Source organism: Fundulus heteroclitus, unplaced genomic scaffold, assembly GCF_011125445.2.
Source record: "Fundulus heteroclitus isolate FHET01 unplaced genomic scaffold, MU-UCD_Fhet_4.1 scaffold_473, whole genome shotgun sequence".
NCBI lineage: Eukaryota > Metazoa > Chordata > Actinopteri > Cyprinodontiformes > Fundulidae > Fundulus > Fundulus heteroclitus.
The window spans coordinates 60,427-77,079 of record NW_023396894.1 but is presented as its reverse complement, the minus strand read 5'-3'; the positions used below and the strand labels follow the sequence as shown (position 1 = coordinate 77,079).

General features: G+C 40.0%; 1 protein-coding gene across 1 annotated transcript in view; it reads right to left on the bottom strand.

The window, feature by feature from the left end:
- Window positions 1-662: 662 nt before the first annotated feature.
- The window catches only part of LOC118560738 (mesoderm induction early response protein 2-like), a 19,252-nt gene continuing 3,261 nt past the window's right edge, over window positions 663-16,653 (bottom strand). Inside the window, exons 2-11 of the mRNA XM_036132134.1 lie at window positions 15,918-16,031; window positions 15,497-15,599; window positions 11,896-11,975; window positions 9,131-9,200; window positions 8,270-8,415; window positions 7,856-7,937; window positions 6,655-6,749; window positions 6,436-6,566; window positions 4,206-4,348; window positions 663-2,388 (exon numbers count right to left, since the gene is read on the bottom strand). Coding sequence (XP_035988027.1) covers window positions 1,970-2,388; window positions 4,206-4,348; window positions 6,436-6,566; window positions 6,655-6,749; window positions 7,856-7,937; window positions 8,270-8,415; window positions 9,131-9,200; window positions 11,896-11,975; window positions 15,497-15,599; window positions 15,918-16,031 — 1,383 coding nt within the window. The 3' untranslated portion in view covers window positions 663-1,969. The remainder of the gene's footprint in view (window positions 2,389-4,205; window positions 4,349-6,435; window positions 6,567-6,654; window positions 6,750-7,855; window positions 7,938-8,269; window positions 8,416-9,130; window positions 9,201-11,895; window positions 11,976-15,496; window positions 15,600-15,917; window positions 16,032-16,653) is intronic.

The window sequence follows — 16,653 nt, the reverse complement described above, 5'->3', positions numbered from 1 at the left end:
AGTCTTTTTAATTTCTCTCTAAAACCATTTTTGACTTTAGGTAAAGGATCCAAATGTCACAAAGATCATTTCAGGTCGACAGGATTCACCACGACGACCTCAAAGCAACTCAGCACTACAGTTTAATGTTTGCACTGGTGAGTTTAATTTCACATTTTTATTTACAAAATATATTCAAAAAGAAATATGATGAAAGCAATTTAGAATAATTTGAAAATATATATATATATATATATATATATTTATAAGAACAAAAAGGAATAAACCAAAAGACAGATTTCAGCTCATTTTTTCTGCTTCCAACCATCTGTGTTTAAAAAGACAAAAAATAAAGAGACCGACTCCGATTTGAACAGGGATCACACGAACAGTTAGAACCAGAAACAAGAAATGAGCGAAGACAGACGGAAGCATGAAAGTGGATTGAACTCAGTTCATCTGTGGAACTTCTTAAAAATGCAGCGACATGTAAATACAAACAATACCGACATGACTAAAAGCTCAATTCAACTCTTATTACCATTATTACATAAATAAGCAAATAACGTGTACAGACATTGCTTGCCCCACTCACACATGAACAACAATATTCATTTTTACTCTACTTTCCTGAGTGCTGCTGCTGCTTTGTTGTTTATTTAAAATAACTGTTTCATTCAAGCTTTTTTTTTTTTTTTTTTTAAATCAAAAAGCAAACCATCTGCAGGGATTTAAAACATGGACTGTATTACTAAATTATCCAACTAAGATCACGGAGCACTCACACACCTGAAACGTATTGTGATAGGAGACAAAAACACTCCAGATGTCGCTCAGCAAATGTGCATAACTCAGTTGCTTTTATTTTTTAGGAAATAAAACATCAGAGTATCTGGCCAAAAATGAATAGAGCCCCGTTGGAAACAATAAGTAGTTTGGGCTGGGGGTAAAGGATGGGCCATTCCTCGGCTCAAAGGTGTGACCCCCCATGGAAACCGAGAAGAGAAGTGACTTTAGTTTCAGTCCACGACATTTGTTCATGGCCTTAGAGCAACAAGCTGCGACAAGGTGCTTCTCTCGCTGGATGTAAACAGGAGCCAGTGAACGGCTCTCATGACCCTCTAAGGTGCACCGCGATCCTGCAGCAGCTGACAAACTGAACAAGGAGACGGGGAAGTCGGTGACCCGCGTCCCTAACCCTTATCCGACTTTCGTTAACCTCAGGATATAGCATCGAAGTGCACGTTGTCAACTGATGCATTTAATAAATACAAGTAAAAAAGGGACAACTTGGCTCTGTTCTCTGGCCGATAGACTGGTGCATGTCAAGTAAAACATTATTCAACTTAGTTAAAGTCAGAATTCATTGTTGTGCTCCATGTGCTCCTATATGGCTTCGTGTTTAAAACAAATCTCTGTATAAACTTCAGTTTCAGTTCAGGTTTAAATGTAAATCCGAAAGATTTCTGCCCGAGAACCTTAAGAGGAAAACGGGCAGAAAGGAAGGAAAGGAGGCAGCCGTGAGAACGAAGGGGAACCTCAAATAAACATCGGAAATAACAGCAGCCATAAAAGGGATAGAAGAGAAGATAATAAAGGTGCTGGCTCTTTTGTTATGTACCTGTCAAACCTTGCCTTTCTAATAGTAAAACAAACAAAAAAAAAAACGGAATAAGTTACGGGTTGTGAGATAATGGATGTGATTTAGAAAAAACTGGCCTGCTGCACGCATCCCATACACTGTGCTCTTGTAGGTTTGTAATTCTCAGATCTACACACCATCGATTCCTGGCACTCAGCAGTTAACAATGGACGGACGCCGTTGATGGCACGGTCTCCTCCGGAGCAAAAGGTCCATCTTTTCCTGACGTAAAGACTTAGATGACCAGTTAAATATCTCATTGCAGACCTAACGACACTATCGCCTCATCCGAGATGATAATTTGCCACGTTCCCTACACTCCGCATGAGAGCGAGAACGTTAATAGGGCTAGGGGTGCAGCAGGCTGCCAAACGCCTGGAAGCTTGATGAGAGGACAGCGGACGAGGAAGCCGAGGTGGAAGGAACGCCCAGTTCCACCTGCAGCTTGTGGGAGGCGTGAGTCCCACCGCCCGCCGCGCCGCAGCCAGGGTCGTCAGAGACAAAAGGCCGGCCGTGCATGTGCAGCTGGTAGAAGCAGGAGTTCAGAAAGCCGTGGTCGTCGTCGTCACGGTGGTGTGGCGGGTTTCCACAGGCCCACTCGGAGCACTGATCGGAGGGTGGAGACTGGGGCTGGACCGGAGCCGAGGGACGGGCCGAGTCGGGGCGTCCGAGCTCGTCCATGGATGGGAAAGAGAACGGACAGTCGAAAAGCTGCTGAGGACATTCGTCGGCGCACAGCTCGGATAGACTCATCACCAGCTCACCGTCTGAGCAGAGAGAGAGAGATACAGGTGATCAACGAAGCAGCCCGGACCAACAGGCACTCAGTGTTTTCATATAATAATAATAATAATAATAATAATAATAATAATAATAATAATAATAATAATAATAATATTATTATTATTATTATTATTATTATTTAAATAGTTTAATTGAGAAGAAAGTTAATTCCATAAATTCCAATATATTCCATCTAACGTAAATAATAATAAAAAAGTAAAATAATAAAGTGCAAATGTTCTTCAAGAAATGACTGGACCCCGTGTTACCAGTGACAAATGGAAGTCCTGAGTGGGATTAAAAAACTTGATTTGGTGTGCAACAAACAGTCTAATCTAATTTATATTGAGCCTTAATTCAAGTGACACAAACATGAAGGCCAAATTTTTTTCAATGTGTGGAATTAAAGTTACTTTTAGTTTACTAAAACTGTTTTTGCTGGACTTTGTCAGATAATTTCTAATCAGTTAAAAGAAAGGCAAATAGTCAGGCAGGTCATCAGTGTGAAGAAACTCAAGGACCCAGGGAAATAATGAGCAACGAGCAATCTTGGAAAAAAAAAAAAGTTCACCGAGAACCAACAGTGTGCAGACGGAGCTCTGAGCACAAGCTCATCTAAGATTAAAAATATTTTCTGTGAAAAGATTAGATCAATAAGCATTTGTCCTTATGGTATGAAAGGCATACCGAGCCTCTCGTGTATTCATACCTTTTCATTTTTACACATCTTAATTATTCAAAACCAATTTGAGTTTGGATAATTAAAAAAAAATAATACACAGATTATAGCCTAGGAAAAAAAAACATAACTTCACACACTTTTGTACATTTATGATGAAAAAAAGATCTAAAAGTGGTTCAACCTGACTGATAATAGAACAAAGGCCAAGCTTAAAGCTTCAACACAATATTAACCCACGGGAAACTAATGAAACACTGGATTAACCAACTTTAAGAAATACAATCATTTGCAGATCTTTCGACAAATCCTTGAAGCGTTCTTCCCCTCAGTGTTGGAAAAAGTCTGTGATGCAACTAAACGAGTGATGGTGAAGGGTGTTATTACCATCTGATAACAATGTATGTATCAAGGTAACACTGATGAAAATATTGTCATTTTCTCGTGACAATCTATCTCATAAAGATAAGATTGGAATCGCCTCCAACGACCAAGTCATTGACTTTCAGTGACCACATTCCTTTACCCCGTTTTCTTTACCTGCAGGCCCAGCCTGCTTTCTGTGGCGTGTGTGGACGGAGGTCATGGGTTTAAGAGAAAGCGGGGAGTTCGTCTGCGCCTGGGGCGGCCTTCCTCTTCTGCAGCCCAACGCCGACGTGAACCGTGCGCAGACAGGCATGCACACCCACCAAACAGAGACATGCATTCGTGCATGCACCAACAGAACGGGACACGTGACAGAAAGGATGGGAGAAAACAAAGGTGGGGAGACATGACAAAACATAATGAAGATGAAGCAAAAACGATGTGATCTTGATGGCAAAAATAAAAAACAGAACAATTCTGCACAATAAAATCCTAGCAACAGCATGTATGACTCCTTTAAAGAACACTTCCAACTTTAGTGGAAATTAAATTCTAACTTTTTACAAAATAGCTAAGAAAATATGTTCATTTTCCCTGCAGTTTTTTTCAGCATGTCATCACATTAATAGTTAAAAACTGTAACCAATGCATCCCTGTGACTTGCATGTTTTCATGACAATCTGTAAGAAAGACTAATTTTACAGCAGCGTAAATTCAGCTCAACAGCCGATTACTTGAACTTTTACTGATTCCTACCTTGTTTGCTCAGATCCAGACTTGTGTTTGCAGGAAACGGGGACTCCATCGGTTTGGAGCCCATGGAGATCTGTGACAGCAACCCCAAAGTGCTGTTGCTTCCCTCGAGATCTCCCGCCTCCCCGTCCTGCTCTCCGTCCTCACTGAAACACAAAAGACACAATCACTAAAGATGTGAAACTCTACTCTGCTGACACAGATTCGATGTGGTACTGAAACTGTCGCGGTGCCCAGTTCACTCGTGGTTAAATGGACTCAGAGGTAACGGGCTCCAGTGGAAAGCAGCAGGTAGGGTTATGCCAAATGCGTGGATTAGAGGAAACGGTTTAACTATCTCATGTCCTTGATATAAGGCTTAATTATCATCGATTGTGCCACTAACGACCGGCAAACGCCGCAGAGGTCAAAACAAGTGACACCTTGTGTTTAATCTCTTCAGGATTCAGATAAGTTATTCAGGTCTTTACTACCAATCTTTTTCGATAAAGTCAAACCGTAATAATAGAAAAAAAGCTTCTCACGTTTTGTTCTGTTTTCCCAACAGGAATCTTTTAGATTGAACTAGGCCGTGAGAACAGGAAGCTGATGTCTTTCTCTTCCTACTTTTGTGAGAAGCAAAACGTACATTTGCTTAATTTTCTGATCTACTGAACCATAATCCTAAAAGCAACGTATGACCCACGCACTGATTTATGAGAACAGGTACGCCCCTGATAGACAGATGTGAAGGAGCTTTAAAGCAGGAACTCAGAAGAGATTATTCTCAGAACAAGAGACTAGAAATACTAATACTTGAAATAATATTTAAAAGTGCAACGGTTTTGGAAAGCTCTCAATAGTCTGCTGGTATTTTGGTCCATTCCTCCTGACAGAACCGGGATAACTCATTCAGGTTAGCGGTGTTGTGTCGTTCCTGAGTGATTTTTTCAAAAGAATGACACAGTCGAGTGAATAAACTGAACCGAACCACTTCATTAACTGACTCGTTTGCCTCTCAGTGCAGTTGAGGAGGAGGTCAACGCGCGTCCCGGTCGGTACGAACCTGAACGAAGCACCGACTGCCCTGAATGATTCCTTCTACCGTTTCCTCTTGCGGGGGATATGCTGTCTTGCCACAGGGAATGGTACCTCTTTCTCCAAGCTAGCTGCCAATCACGAGTCAAGCCACATGAAAACACACACACCTCCTTGTTTAAGATAAAAAGTGAGCTCCGTGCCTTGACTTCCATAGACCTCCCTTCATTTTTAATCTATGCCCTAACCTTTACCAGTATACACCTAAAGCCAAGCCCAACCTAAGCCTAACAGACACCACAGTCCTAAACCCACCCTAGCTCAGGGTGACGACCCCCTCCTGTCCAGTAGGTGTCTCCAGTCCACTATTTGCTTGTTTTGCTCTTTTCAGGAAGCAGGTAGATGGGCTGATAGATACTGACATCCCGTCAGTCACCGGCCCTGCTTTGTTTGGCCTCCGGACCAGACCGGAGCAAGCAGCATTGGTCCACGCTTCTCTCTGACTGGCTGAGCAGTTCTCCCAGAGCATATTTTGGATAAAATAAATTATTGTTTCCATGGATCCGCTCGTCTGTCTCCCATTTTTGTCATTACCTGCGAGTGGGGCGTGACAAACAAAGGGAGGACCAAAGAAAGGTCCTTACTCTCTCACACACACAGCAATGAAACTGAGGGCAGAGGAGAAGGGACAAGAACGATGAACAGCAGGGGAGACATTCAAGAGAGATTATATACTCTATATCTGCACTGAGGTAATATCTTATTTGTTTAGTTAACTGATTTTTTAATATTTGTTTTTGTTTTCTTTAAAGGTATAATGGACGATCTTATGGCGGGGGGAATCAGCTTTTCTATTGGCTGTCCCACATGCCAGTCTTGTCGACCTGACACCAATGTGCGCGCTCGTTCCTAGCTAGTTTCCTTGGTTTCAGGCGTTAATTGTAGCTCTGCTGCTCTCCCCGTTTAATTTGAAAATGGCAGAGAGTCAAAAGAAGCAAACTGCCGCTGAGCTAGACACTATAATACACCCAGTCAATCTCACTTTATTTAACACTTTAGACAGTAATAACAACACAAACTGCTTAGCAGAATAAAAACAAAACAAATCTAAAAGATTTAATTGAAAGTCATTCTTTTCAGATAGTACAAATTGCCATCTTTTAATTACTACTAACATCTTCCATTTACCCCAAAGCATTTCTGCAGAACTACTCACATGTTCCCCGACTGCATGCTGTACTTCTTCCGGCTCATCCTGGTGGCCTGCTGGGTGAAGAACACGTGCCGCTCAGACTTCTTCCACATGTAGTAGTACGCCACACACTCGCCGACGGAGCGCGTTCGTACCTGTGAGGACAGAGACACCAACAGGTCGCACCAGAGCGCATATTTAAGGGGATGTTGATGACGAGTGCTTGGAAATGTAATTACTCGCCTTATTAGCCTGAATGAGATGGAAGTTCTTCCCGTAAACACGATAGCCGTTCTCAAAGTTCCTACACTCCTCCTCGCTCCAAGAACACAGCTCCTCTAAGCGCGGTAGACACACAGAGGTTCATGTAATGGATTACAAGAAAGATCCCTCACCGCGTGCTGAAAATCTACCCGCACAGTCCTCAGCTAGAGCTCCTCCACCGGTCTCCTCCACAGAACAGACATGAAGCCAAGCTTCTGGGATTACTAAAACATGCTTCTACTGCATATAGGCCACAGAAACATGGCTGAACAGCTCAAGTACAGTGGAAATTAGGCACTTCACTTAAGATTACCAAAAATGTTTCTACTGGCAAAATACCAGAATGATGAGACCACTCTTTTTGAGAGTTTTGTTTTCTTTAGACTGAGATGTTGAAGATATGTTGAAGCAGAAAGCCCAGCTCATGCTGTCATGGCTTTGTAAGCTTCTAATAAGTTCATTTACAACACTTCAAACACATCGCCTCCTCATGTAATGTCATGAAAAAAGAGGTTAAATCAGCCAAGATATATCAAGATGAGAAATGTGGACCTCCAGACGTCTGGTTCATCTCCAGATATCTGAAGCTGCCGCCTTCCTCTTAAAAAAAAAACAAAAAACAAATAAATAAAATATGGAAGCATAAACAGGATGAGAACGTCCAGCAATCATACTGTTCAGAAAAGGATGAAGGTTCTGTTTGCAGAGATGAGTTGTGGTGCTAAATGTCTGAGTCAACCCCCAGAACAAAAGCAAAAGGCTTTGTGAAGATGCTTGCGAAGCTGGGAGGAGAGTCAGTGTCCATGGTGGAAATTTTGGATAAAAATCTGAAGACATCATCTGGAAAGCTGAGGCTTGGGCACTGGTCGGCATTTCAGATGGACAGTACCCTAAGAATACAGTCTGGCTAGACTTTATTGTTTAAGGACAATAAAGTCATTTACCTGATTTCAAGTGTATATTCAATTGGAGTAGAGCGGGTTGTAGACTTTAAAGTAATGCGCATTTATCTTTTACATGAGCCCCGTTCTTCCTTAGCAAAACTTTTAGACAAAGGATTATATCCACATGTTCAACAGCACATCTAAATTGGGTTTCTGAAAATCGGACTAAGAGGTGCCAAAAACAGGACCGGTAAAATCAGTTGAACAATCAACCAGGAGAAGAGGAAGAGTCTTACCACTAAATACTTTCACATTGAAACGTAGTCGTCTCAGCGCCTCTTCTGCATTGAAGTTGCATTTTACCAGTTCATACAGTGCCTGAAAGGTCGAGCGAAAGAGAACGCAGGAATTAAAACCTTCAACGGGAAGCTTGTCTTCTCTGTGAGCGCCAAATGGAAATGTAGGTAGTTTAATCATGAGGGAGAAATATAGCTGAACTAGACCAGAAGAATCTGAAGAATCTTTAGAAAATGTTGGAGTTGTTGCAAAAACAACAAACAAAACAAAAAAAACATATAAAGACTGATGCTAAACATTCCTCTGTTCTTTATGGTTATATAGCAAACAGGAAGTATTGTGCTTCTTCATACAGTCACCAGAGTAGTGAATGTCGATGAGGATAGGATCTAACGCTACACTGATTGATGTACCTGTTCATTGTCTTGGACAGTGGCCCCTTGGGTCCATACCGCCCCCTCCTGGCCACAAAGTCTCTGTGCATTCAGCAAAAATTCCTCCACTTCCTGCACAGGCAGAAGGCCGGGCCTCCACAGCAACTGGTCGTCATTGCTGTAGGCTGGAGGAAAGGAATCAGGAAAAAGTGGGATACAAGACAGGAAGGGCAGAGGAAAATGAAGAAAAAGAAAGAGATGATGATGATGATGACAGAAAAGTATGAGCAGTCACTACTTTTGTACTGAGTTAACACATTTCAGAATCTCTACAGATACATTAAACAGCTGAAACTATTTTCATGAAGTATTTTTGTTCTTGTGCCCTTTTTATTTGAAAGTAGGCTGACAGGAAATGGGGTTGAGAGAGAGAGAGAGAGAGAGGGGAAGACCAGAGCCTGTCCTGACTACAGGCGGTACGGGCAACTGCTGAGGGCGCCGTGGATTCATAGGGGCGCACTGAGGGCAAGTTTTTTTTCTTTAACTTTTTTAATACAATAACTAATATCCTACTACTTTATACACTATTTTGGGATTATACCAAAACCCACCACACCCTATATGAAGCAGTCAAAAAGGTACTCTTTCAGCAGAGTGCAGTCTTCTGCTGGCCTGACAGCACTGAGAGCGCCCGGCGGCATAAAAACTGCTGGCTAGGGCCATCTCTGGGAAAGGCATGCGGCAAAGCTCCACAGGCTGGGAATTGAACCCGGGACCGATGCGTCATCGGTTTAACGCACTACCCCTGTGCCACAGTGGCGCCCCCTCATGAAGTATTTCTTTTTATAAAGTCTACAGCATCTACTCCACTAACTTGTACCACGAATTATCATCCCTTACCTCTCTCCTCGGATACGTGTGGATTCAGCGGTGGGATTTTTGCTTGATACATGGAGCCGACCATGATCTCCTGCAGAGAAAAACGGTTGAAATCCAAGCATCCGATTTAAGACGAAACTCTGGTAGTACTAAACTCTAAAGTAAAGCTTACATGACACTCCAAGAGTCTGATAAGACGCAGAATTCACATTAAGTTTAATTCAAGACCAATGAAGGGTTTAGTACCATGGTGACACTACTTTCACTGTAGCAGAATATATCATGTTACTGGACAGTAATTTCACACGGATAAATTAAGCTCTAATTTCAGGGATGAATAATTGTTCATGCTAATATTTTAAAAAATCTATACTGACCATACATATTATAGGAGTATAAAAGTAATATTTGTATACAATACACAATAGAAGTGAGGACAACTAAATAATACAAAATAAATGTTTTCACTGATATTTTGATCATTTCATTTTAGTGATAAATTCCAAGTCTGAGGTTGGAAGGTCTCATTGCCATCTCCCGAATATTTAACTCCCTCCACAGCTTTTCAATGAGATTCATGTCGAGACTGGCTGGGCCACTTAAAAATGTTCTTGAGAAAAAAAAAGGAAAAAAAAACAACAAAAAAAAGGTTCTTCTCACTTCTACTCAGAAGAAACACATTGGTAAAATCAAAGATTAGTTTTAAACCTAAATTTGTCAGGGCTAACTGTATAAGGTGTTGGCTACAGTTGCAACTGTTAAACGAAAATCTATGAATTTCTCTAAATAAAAAGTGCTTTTCAGGATTTTCTAATGTCTATCTATCATGCTGAAATCTGCCTGATAAAGACCTAGTGCAGGAGTATTGTGAAACTATGACAATAGCTATGCTTCCATCTGATCCTCATGCAAATTTTGAGCAAACTTTTAAAACGTTGCAAAAAAACAAAAACAAAGATAAAGAAAATGCAAATTAGTCGTGTTTCAATCCATTAGTCTTAACCAGGCCACATAAAGCACAATTTTGTCAGAAGTGTACGTTATGCATGGTTGTAATAAACAGAAAGTAGAATCTAGCATGGAACGGGCATCTGAGAAAAAAAGGTTTTCAGGAATGTGTCGCTGGTACTGGTGGCGTTAAATGCTGTCGGAGAAAGAAATGCCTTTTTACACGCGTTACGGGAATATCCGGGAAGACGGCAACAGCGGAAACAGCCGATCCATCATGGCGTAAATGTTCGCTCCATCAAAACCTGTTTGGCAAATGTGCTGCCATCTCCCGTATTGCATGTTAAAAGACAAAAACATAATAAAAAATAAAATAAATCACCTCAAGCGAGCGTAACAACTTTTTGTTACTTCAATTGAGGAAGTTATTTCAAATATTGGCGATTATATCACCTTTTTCTAATGTGATACTTCAAACTGGCTTAATGGAAGCACGGCTAAAGATTAGGTCAAATTATGTGATCAAGAGCAATATAACAGGTTAGGGTTGCTGCGCTTCACCCGTGTTGATGATGTTGGCTTTAAAAATCCCTTGACATCAATAGTTTCATTCGACACATAATTTTTATGATTTTTTTTATATGCTCAAAAAAATAAATAAATCCAAAAACGATCCCTAAAACTGCCCTGTGAGCACCGAGTCCCTGTCCTGCAGTAAGTATGTATATGTGTGTGTGTCTGTGCCTCTAACTCAGTGAGGAGTTTGATACCAGTCATTGGCTGCAGTATCCAGTCAAATCTCACACCAACTAACTAACTTGCCCTGCTGACTGACGGCAGCCAGTGCAGACTGCAGCAGACTTACTGACTGATAATCGGGGGTAAAGTCAGCCCCCCCAAAAAAAGTCTCCAGCTTTTATGTACAAACTTTATGCAGAAGCCCAAATTCATTTTACTTCGCAGCTTTTTAATCACATTTAATTGTGCTGATAATTAATAAAATGCCTAATGAATTCAGTACATACACTTTAGAAATATTAGTCATTTAAAGTTACAGTCTCTGGTATTTCATTTGAACTAAAATGTGTAACAGAAAGATTTTCTGCCCTTGGAGCTGCTCTCCCGACAGAACTGAGACCTATTTTTGTTTATTGCCAGTTGAGTCTCATCATATTTGACATGGTGGATATTCAATGTTGTTTATTTGTAAATGCATGAATAATTAGAGCTTACTTTTAATTTCTTACTAATAATGAAGGTGGTGCTCATAACAACCCATACTTTAAAGAGCAAAACCTCGTTTCCATTTTATTTGTGGGATAAAAAGACGAAATTGAAACTCATACAGAAAATAATGAAAAGTAAAAGAAAATGATCAACAGATTAACAAAAAATAAATAAAGCATAGTTGGCAGCCCTAGAAAAATATTGTTTTTCTTCAAAGAGAAGCTGAGGACAATGAGATATTCTGATCGTTGTTCCTCTTTTGAAAAAAAACTAACCTTTTAATTCAGTAACACTATTCAGTGAGGAAAATCTTGAAGAATTGTTTATTTTACAAAACCAATGGTTCAAATAATACTGCCGCCATTTCCCTGGGGTATAAATAGGAAGTGAGAAAGAGATCAATGCCTCTCTTCTATTCGTCAAAACAGGAAGGACAAGACAGCTTGCCAGTCAACTATGGCAGATATGGGCTGACCTTCACGCCAGGAAAAAGCTACTAGCATAAGGTTGCCCATATCTACAGTCAAGGCAATGATAGAAAGATTTAAAAACAACTGCAAGTGTGACAAACAAGGCTGGGCGAGGACTCAACGTGATTCTCAGCAGCTAACCTTATGCTCTTCATTGGATGGAATAGATGAATCATCAGTGTCCTCATCTGATGAGCTGACACGTGTGGCTTTGTCTCCATCTGAAAGAGACAAAAACAGCGCAAAGAGGATCAGGCCAGTACGTCGAAACACAGCGCATCTTCATACGAGTAAGCCTTTGCAAAGCAGCTGTGGTCTCAGGCAGAACCAGGAAACGCTTTCATTAGGAACATCAGGTGCTATGGACCAGCAATATGTATACTTGGACTTTTGATGGTAAAGCTTCCTTGTATGTTGGAAATACGGCTAAGTTAAGTAAACTGTCCACGGATTAGAGATCGATGCCTTGCAAAAAAAAGGAAATGGCGACAACATTATAGAAGCCCTGATTGATCCTGAAGATACAGGATAAAATTAACGGACCAGTGGCAGCGTCATCTGGATGCTAGAAGAAAAAAGATAATTCAAATATTATGAACAGCATGCCTTTCTACATCATTTATATGACTCAACCTTTCTCCCCGTCTCCAATAAGCATGCTCCTATGAAGAAAATTAAGGGGGAGTGTTGGGACGATCCCTGGCTTTCAGGAAGTCTACTAGAGTTAATTTATTTAGGAAAGAAATATTAGACACAAGATAGATTTTCAAAATCTCCTGCTGATTGGATTCTATTTAAAACCTTATGAAATAAAAATACACTGGTGGCAAAAAAAGTCTGAAGCTGAGATTGATTTAAGGCCAGTTACAGATAATGTAAATAATCCTTAAAAAAAGTTTTTTATCTCTGCAGTACCGAGACTCTCTGAAAAAGCTCAAATGGATGGGAGAATGAAGCCGCTGTCGTGAACCAGTTTAACAAACACTTTCAGTGTGGGGTCTCTTTCCTGAGAATTTAACACACGTTCTCCCTTCCCAGGAACTGATACAGGTTTAGAATGATTTGAAACCCATTTCAGTCACTCAAGTTCACAACGCCCTAAACAAAATGGATCAGAAAAAAATCTGCAGGCCCATACAACCTGGAGTTTTCCCTTTTAAATATGGCTGCAGTTATCATTAGAGAACATGTTGCACATAGTTCTATTTAAGTATCTAAAACAATACAGCACCTGCAGTTGGGAAAGCTGCTAATCTTCCTCCCATACATAAAGTTTGTGAACTTTCTGATTTAAACTACCACCCCAACCTCCAAAATTCCAGTATAGGCAAAGATCCTTGAAACTCAGGTTAACTTGCAGCCAAAACACTTTTTATCGGATAACACTTTATTGGATTTACCCTCGCCACTCTATTGAACATCATTCACTGTCTTTGGCAACTTTGTTGGTTTATGTTCATCTAAGAACTATAATGCTTTGATGAGTAAACTCTCACATTATCTCAGCACCATTCTGTCCAACAGCGTTAGCAACTATTTGCATGCTTCTAATTGGTTGCTTTTAAATGTTCCCTAGGTTTCTACAGACTTTGGTAAAACAACATTCTCCCATCCTGCACCCTGTTCATGGAATAATCTACAAAAAATAGTTAAAGGCTGGTTCACACGGCAGGATATTAAAATAGTGGGTCGATTTTCACCACACGTAACGATAAAAAAAAATCCTAGATAAAACAGGTTTGCCTGTTTGCCTGTGTGTGGAGTGGCGAGCACAAACAGATTTAGCTTAAGATCATTCAGACGTCAGACGGGAATCCTCTCAAGAGCAAACGTGAGTTCAAAGTAAATAAACATGGATGACCAGGAAGAATAATGGTGATAGTCTGTGGACTGATTTTAAGAGAGAAAAACCATAACAAAAAAAAAAAAAAAAAAAGGCGTTGGTCAAACAAGCAGAGACAACATGACCGGGGGCTTTACGTTTGCTGCACTATGATATGGAGGCAAGTTTTTTTCCCCATCTCTGGGAATTCCTGGCCTCCCTTTCTGATTGGCTACACGTCACATTCAACAGGCTGTCTGCCTGTTGAATGGGGAAAGACAATCCAACAAGTTAAATATCCCCGATTTGAGGTCGGAGAGGTCCCAACGTTCCACCGAGCGGACCTGACCGTTCTTAACACGCCCCACACGGCAGGAATATCTCTTAAGATTATCTTGAGACACAACGATAATCGACGCCTCTCAGAAGAGGGAGATCGGGGAAAAAAAAAAAAAAAAAAAAAAAATCGGGCTAAAAGCGCTGAGGGTGTCTTTTGTTGAGACTCAATTGTAATTTCAACTCTAATGTCTCATTCCCATTTCATGGTGCGATTGTATTGTTTGTGATCACTTATCTGTTTTACATTGGTATTTTTGTAGCTGCTACTTTGGCCAAATCTCCTGTGTAAAATAGATTTCATTCTCAATTTGACTCCCTGGTTAATAGAAGGTAAATAAAATAATAGTATTAAAATATAAAGAACCTTTCAGGTATTTGGACCAGCGGTATGTCTGGAGCACAAAGAATGAAGCAAACACTGAAAAAAACCCCAGCATGCTCAAATTAAAACATGGCAGTGGCTCAGTGATGCTCTGGGTTAGCTTTTGCTCTCTGTAGCACTGAAAGGCAAGATGATTCAATCAAATAGCATGAGAGAAAAAGTCAGGCCATCAGTGAGGAGGCTGACCACTGACTATCAAACATTTTGGGAATCACAAGCATCTCTCAAAATCCCCCAAAGCTGGATTTCAGAGGACGTCCTCCAAGATAAAACAGTTGCCATCACAGTCACCTGAAATGAGCTCTGTAGAAAACCTCTGGTGGGATTTGAAAACAGCACCTGCAGCTTCAAACCCCAGAATATCGTTTCCCTGAATCTTGAGGAGTGGTCTAGGAGTCATCAGGTATGTTTAGGGGTGGGTAAAAATAGCGATTCATCAATGCATTGCAATTAATTTTTTCTCAACTCAACATCGATTCAGAAAGTACTCCAAATTCATCAGTTCCCCTGGCCACTAGGTTCATGAGCAAAGCTTCGAGTGATTCGCGTTGGACAGCCATAAAGCCTGACCAACGAAAACAAAAACCTTCGGTGGTTCTTATAACTCAGCAGTCATGAATGGAAAAGCCTCTTTTCTATTAAACCTCCCAGTTTGGCCCCCGAAATAAAATCACTTATCACATTATCTATGTTCAGCTATTTAAATTAACCTTCTTTGACTTGTTTAATGTATACTGTTGCTAAAGTTTATATTGGACCAATAAAGCTGATGAGGAGAAGGGGTGAATAATTTTAGGTGCAAATGTATATAGATAATTTTCCCATTTACAAACTGAGTCAAATTCAATAAAAGCCAAATAATTGCCTACAGGTGAAAAGTGTTTTGAAACAAAACCTCCAAAATACAAATGTCAAAACTGGTTGTTTAGTTCACTGACACATAGTATCTCAAAAGATAAACGCTAAGACTGTTCTTAAACCTTAGTTTCTACAAATGCATAATCTTCTAAATAATGCTGTGGTGTGAAAAGTTTCTCTTTGCCTTAGGGAATACTAATCTTTTAAATAAACTTTTTTATTTCAGTGCTACACAATATTGTTCAACTGAAAAATTATTAAAGTGCTTTTATTTTAATAAAGATGAACAAAAAACAACAACAAACACAATCTTTAATGGCAATTAATGGCATGTGTGTTACCCTGGAGGCAGCGCAGCAGATCTGGGGTGTTCGAGGAGCTGAGATCATAGGCTGAAGCTTGGTCTTCTTTCTCGCCGTGAAACAGATCCTTAGTTTTCTCATCCTGCTCAGCAGAGAAGGGAAAACAACCAAAATGACCGTAGGACTCAGAAAAAACAATCCTAAATCTTGTCTTTATTTGAAATCGTCATTGAAATAAAACACAATATGAATGAGGAAGTGCAAATCACGTTACATGTTTAGACATCATCGGAAACATGTAACGTGGATCATTTTTGTGCTTTTCGTTCATTTGATTGACTTAATAAAAAACTCAGAAATCAGACATATAGTCAAAGTAACGACCAAGACATTTGTGGAGAAAGTTGTATAAAATCTCAATAACTAAACTAGTTGATAAATGCTTTTTGTTGAATCTCACCGTATCCAGGGTCATATCTGGCAGAGTGGTTGTTATAGGACATGTTTCCTTCTGTGGATTGGATACTGGATATCCATACAAAGCCAGCAGCTCATCCAAGGGAAGCTCCCTGACCTATAAGAGGAGCGAAATGAGGATGATAAGACAAAAACAATGTGATTTAATTCAATACAGATTTTATAAATTAAACAGAATTTTAAATATCAATTTAGGATCACAATTTCTCAACCACATTCTGACCTTTTAATATCATTTCTTAAAAAAAGCAATTTTTTTTTTTTTTTTTTTTACACAATAGTGCCACAGAAGAATACATCAAGATACCAGAACATTTTTATTTCCAATAGGTTGACGCTCAGCACGAGTGACCAAAGATAAAACTAGCTTTTTCCAAAACAAAAATGATAGGTTGAAATCAAGATCAAACTATATAGGGGAAAGTTTTTCCCTGCACAAAAAAACTCCCAAAATACAATGACATCATCTGTAATTTCTTAATGTCTAGCATGTCACTTCCTGTATGACTCTGTCAGTCACGCACCTGCTTCTGAGGGAATTTTGGTTTTCAGGCCGCCTCTTTTGATTAAAATTACTTCAGTTCATTTACTTTGCAGGCAATTATGGTCTGCCCTCTGTAGTCCTGTCACAGCATCAATCAGGTTGAGGTTTGGACTTTGACTTCAAACTTAGCTTTTTACTCCTTTGAGTTGGTTTTTTTTTTTGCCATTCTGTTGTA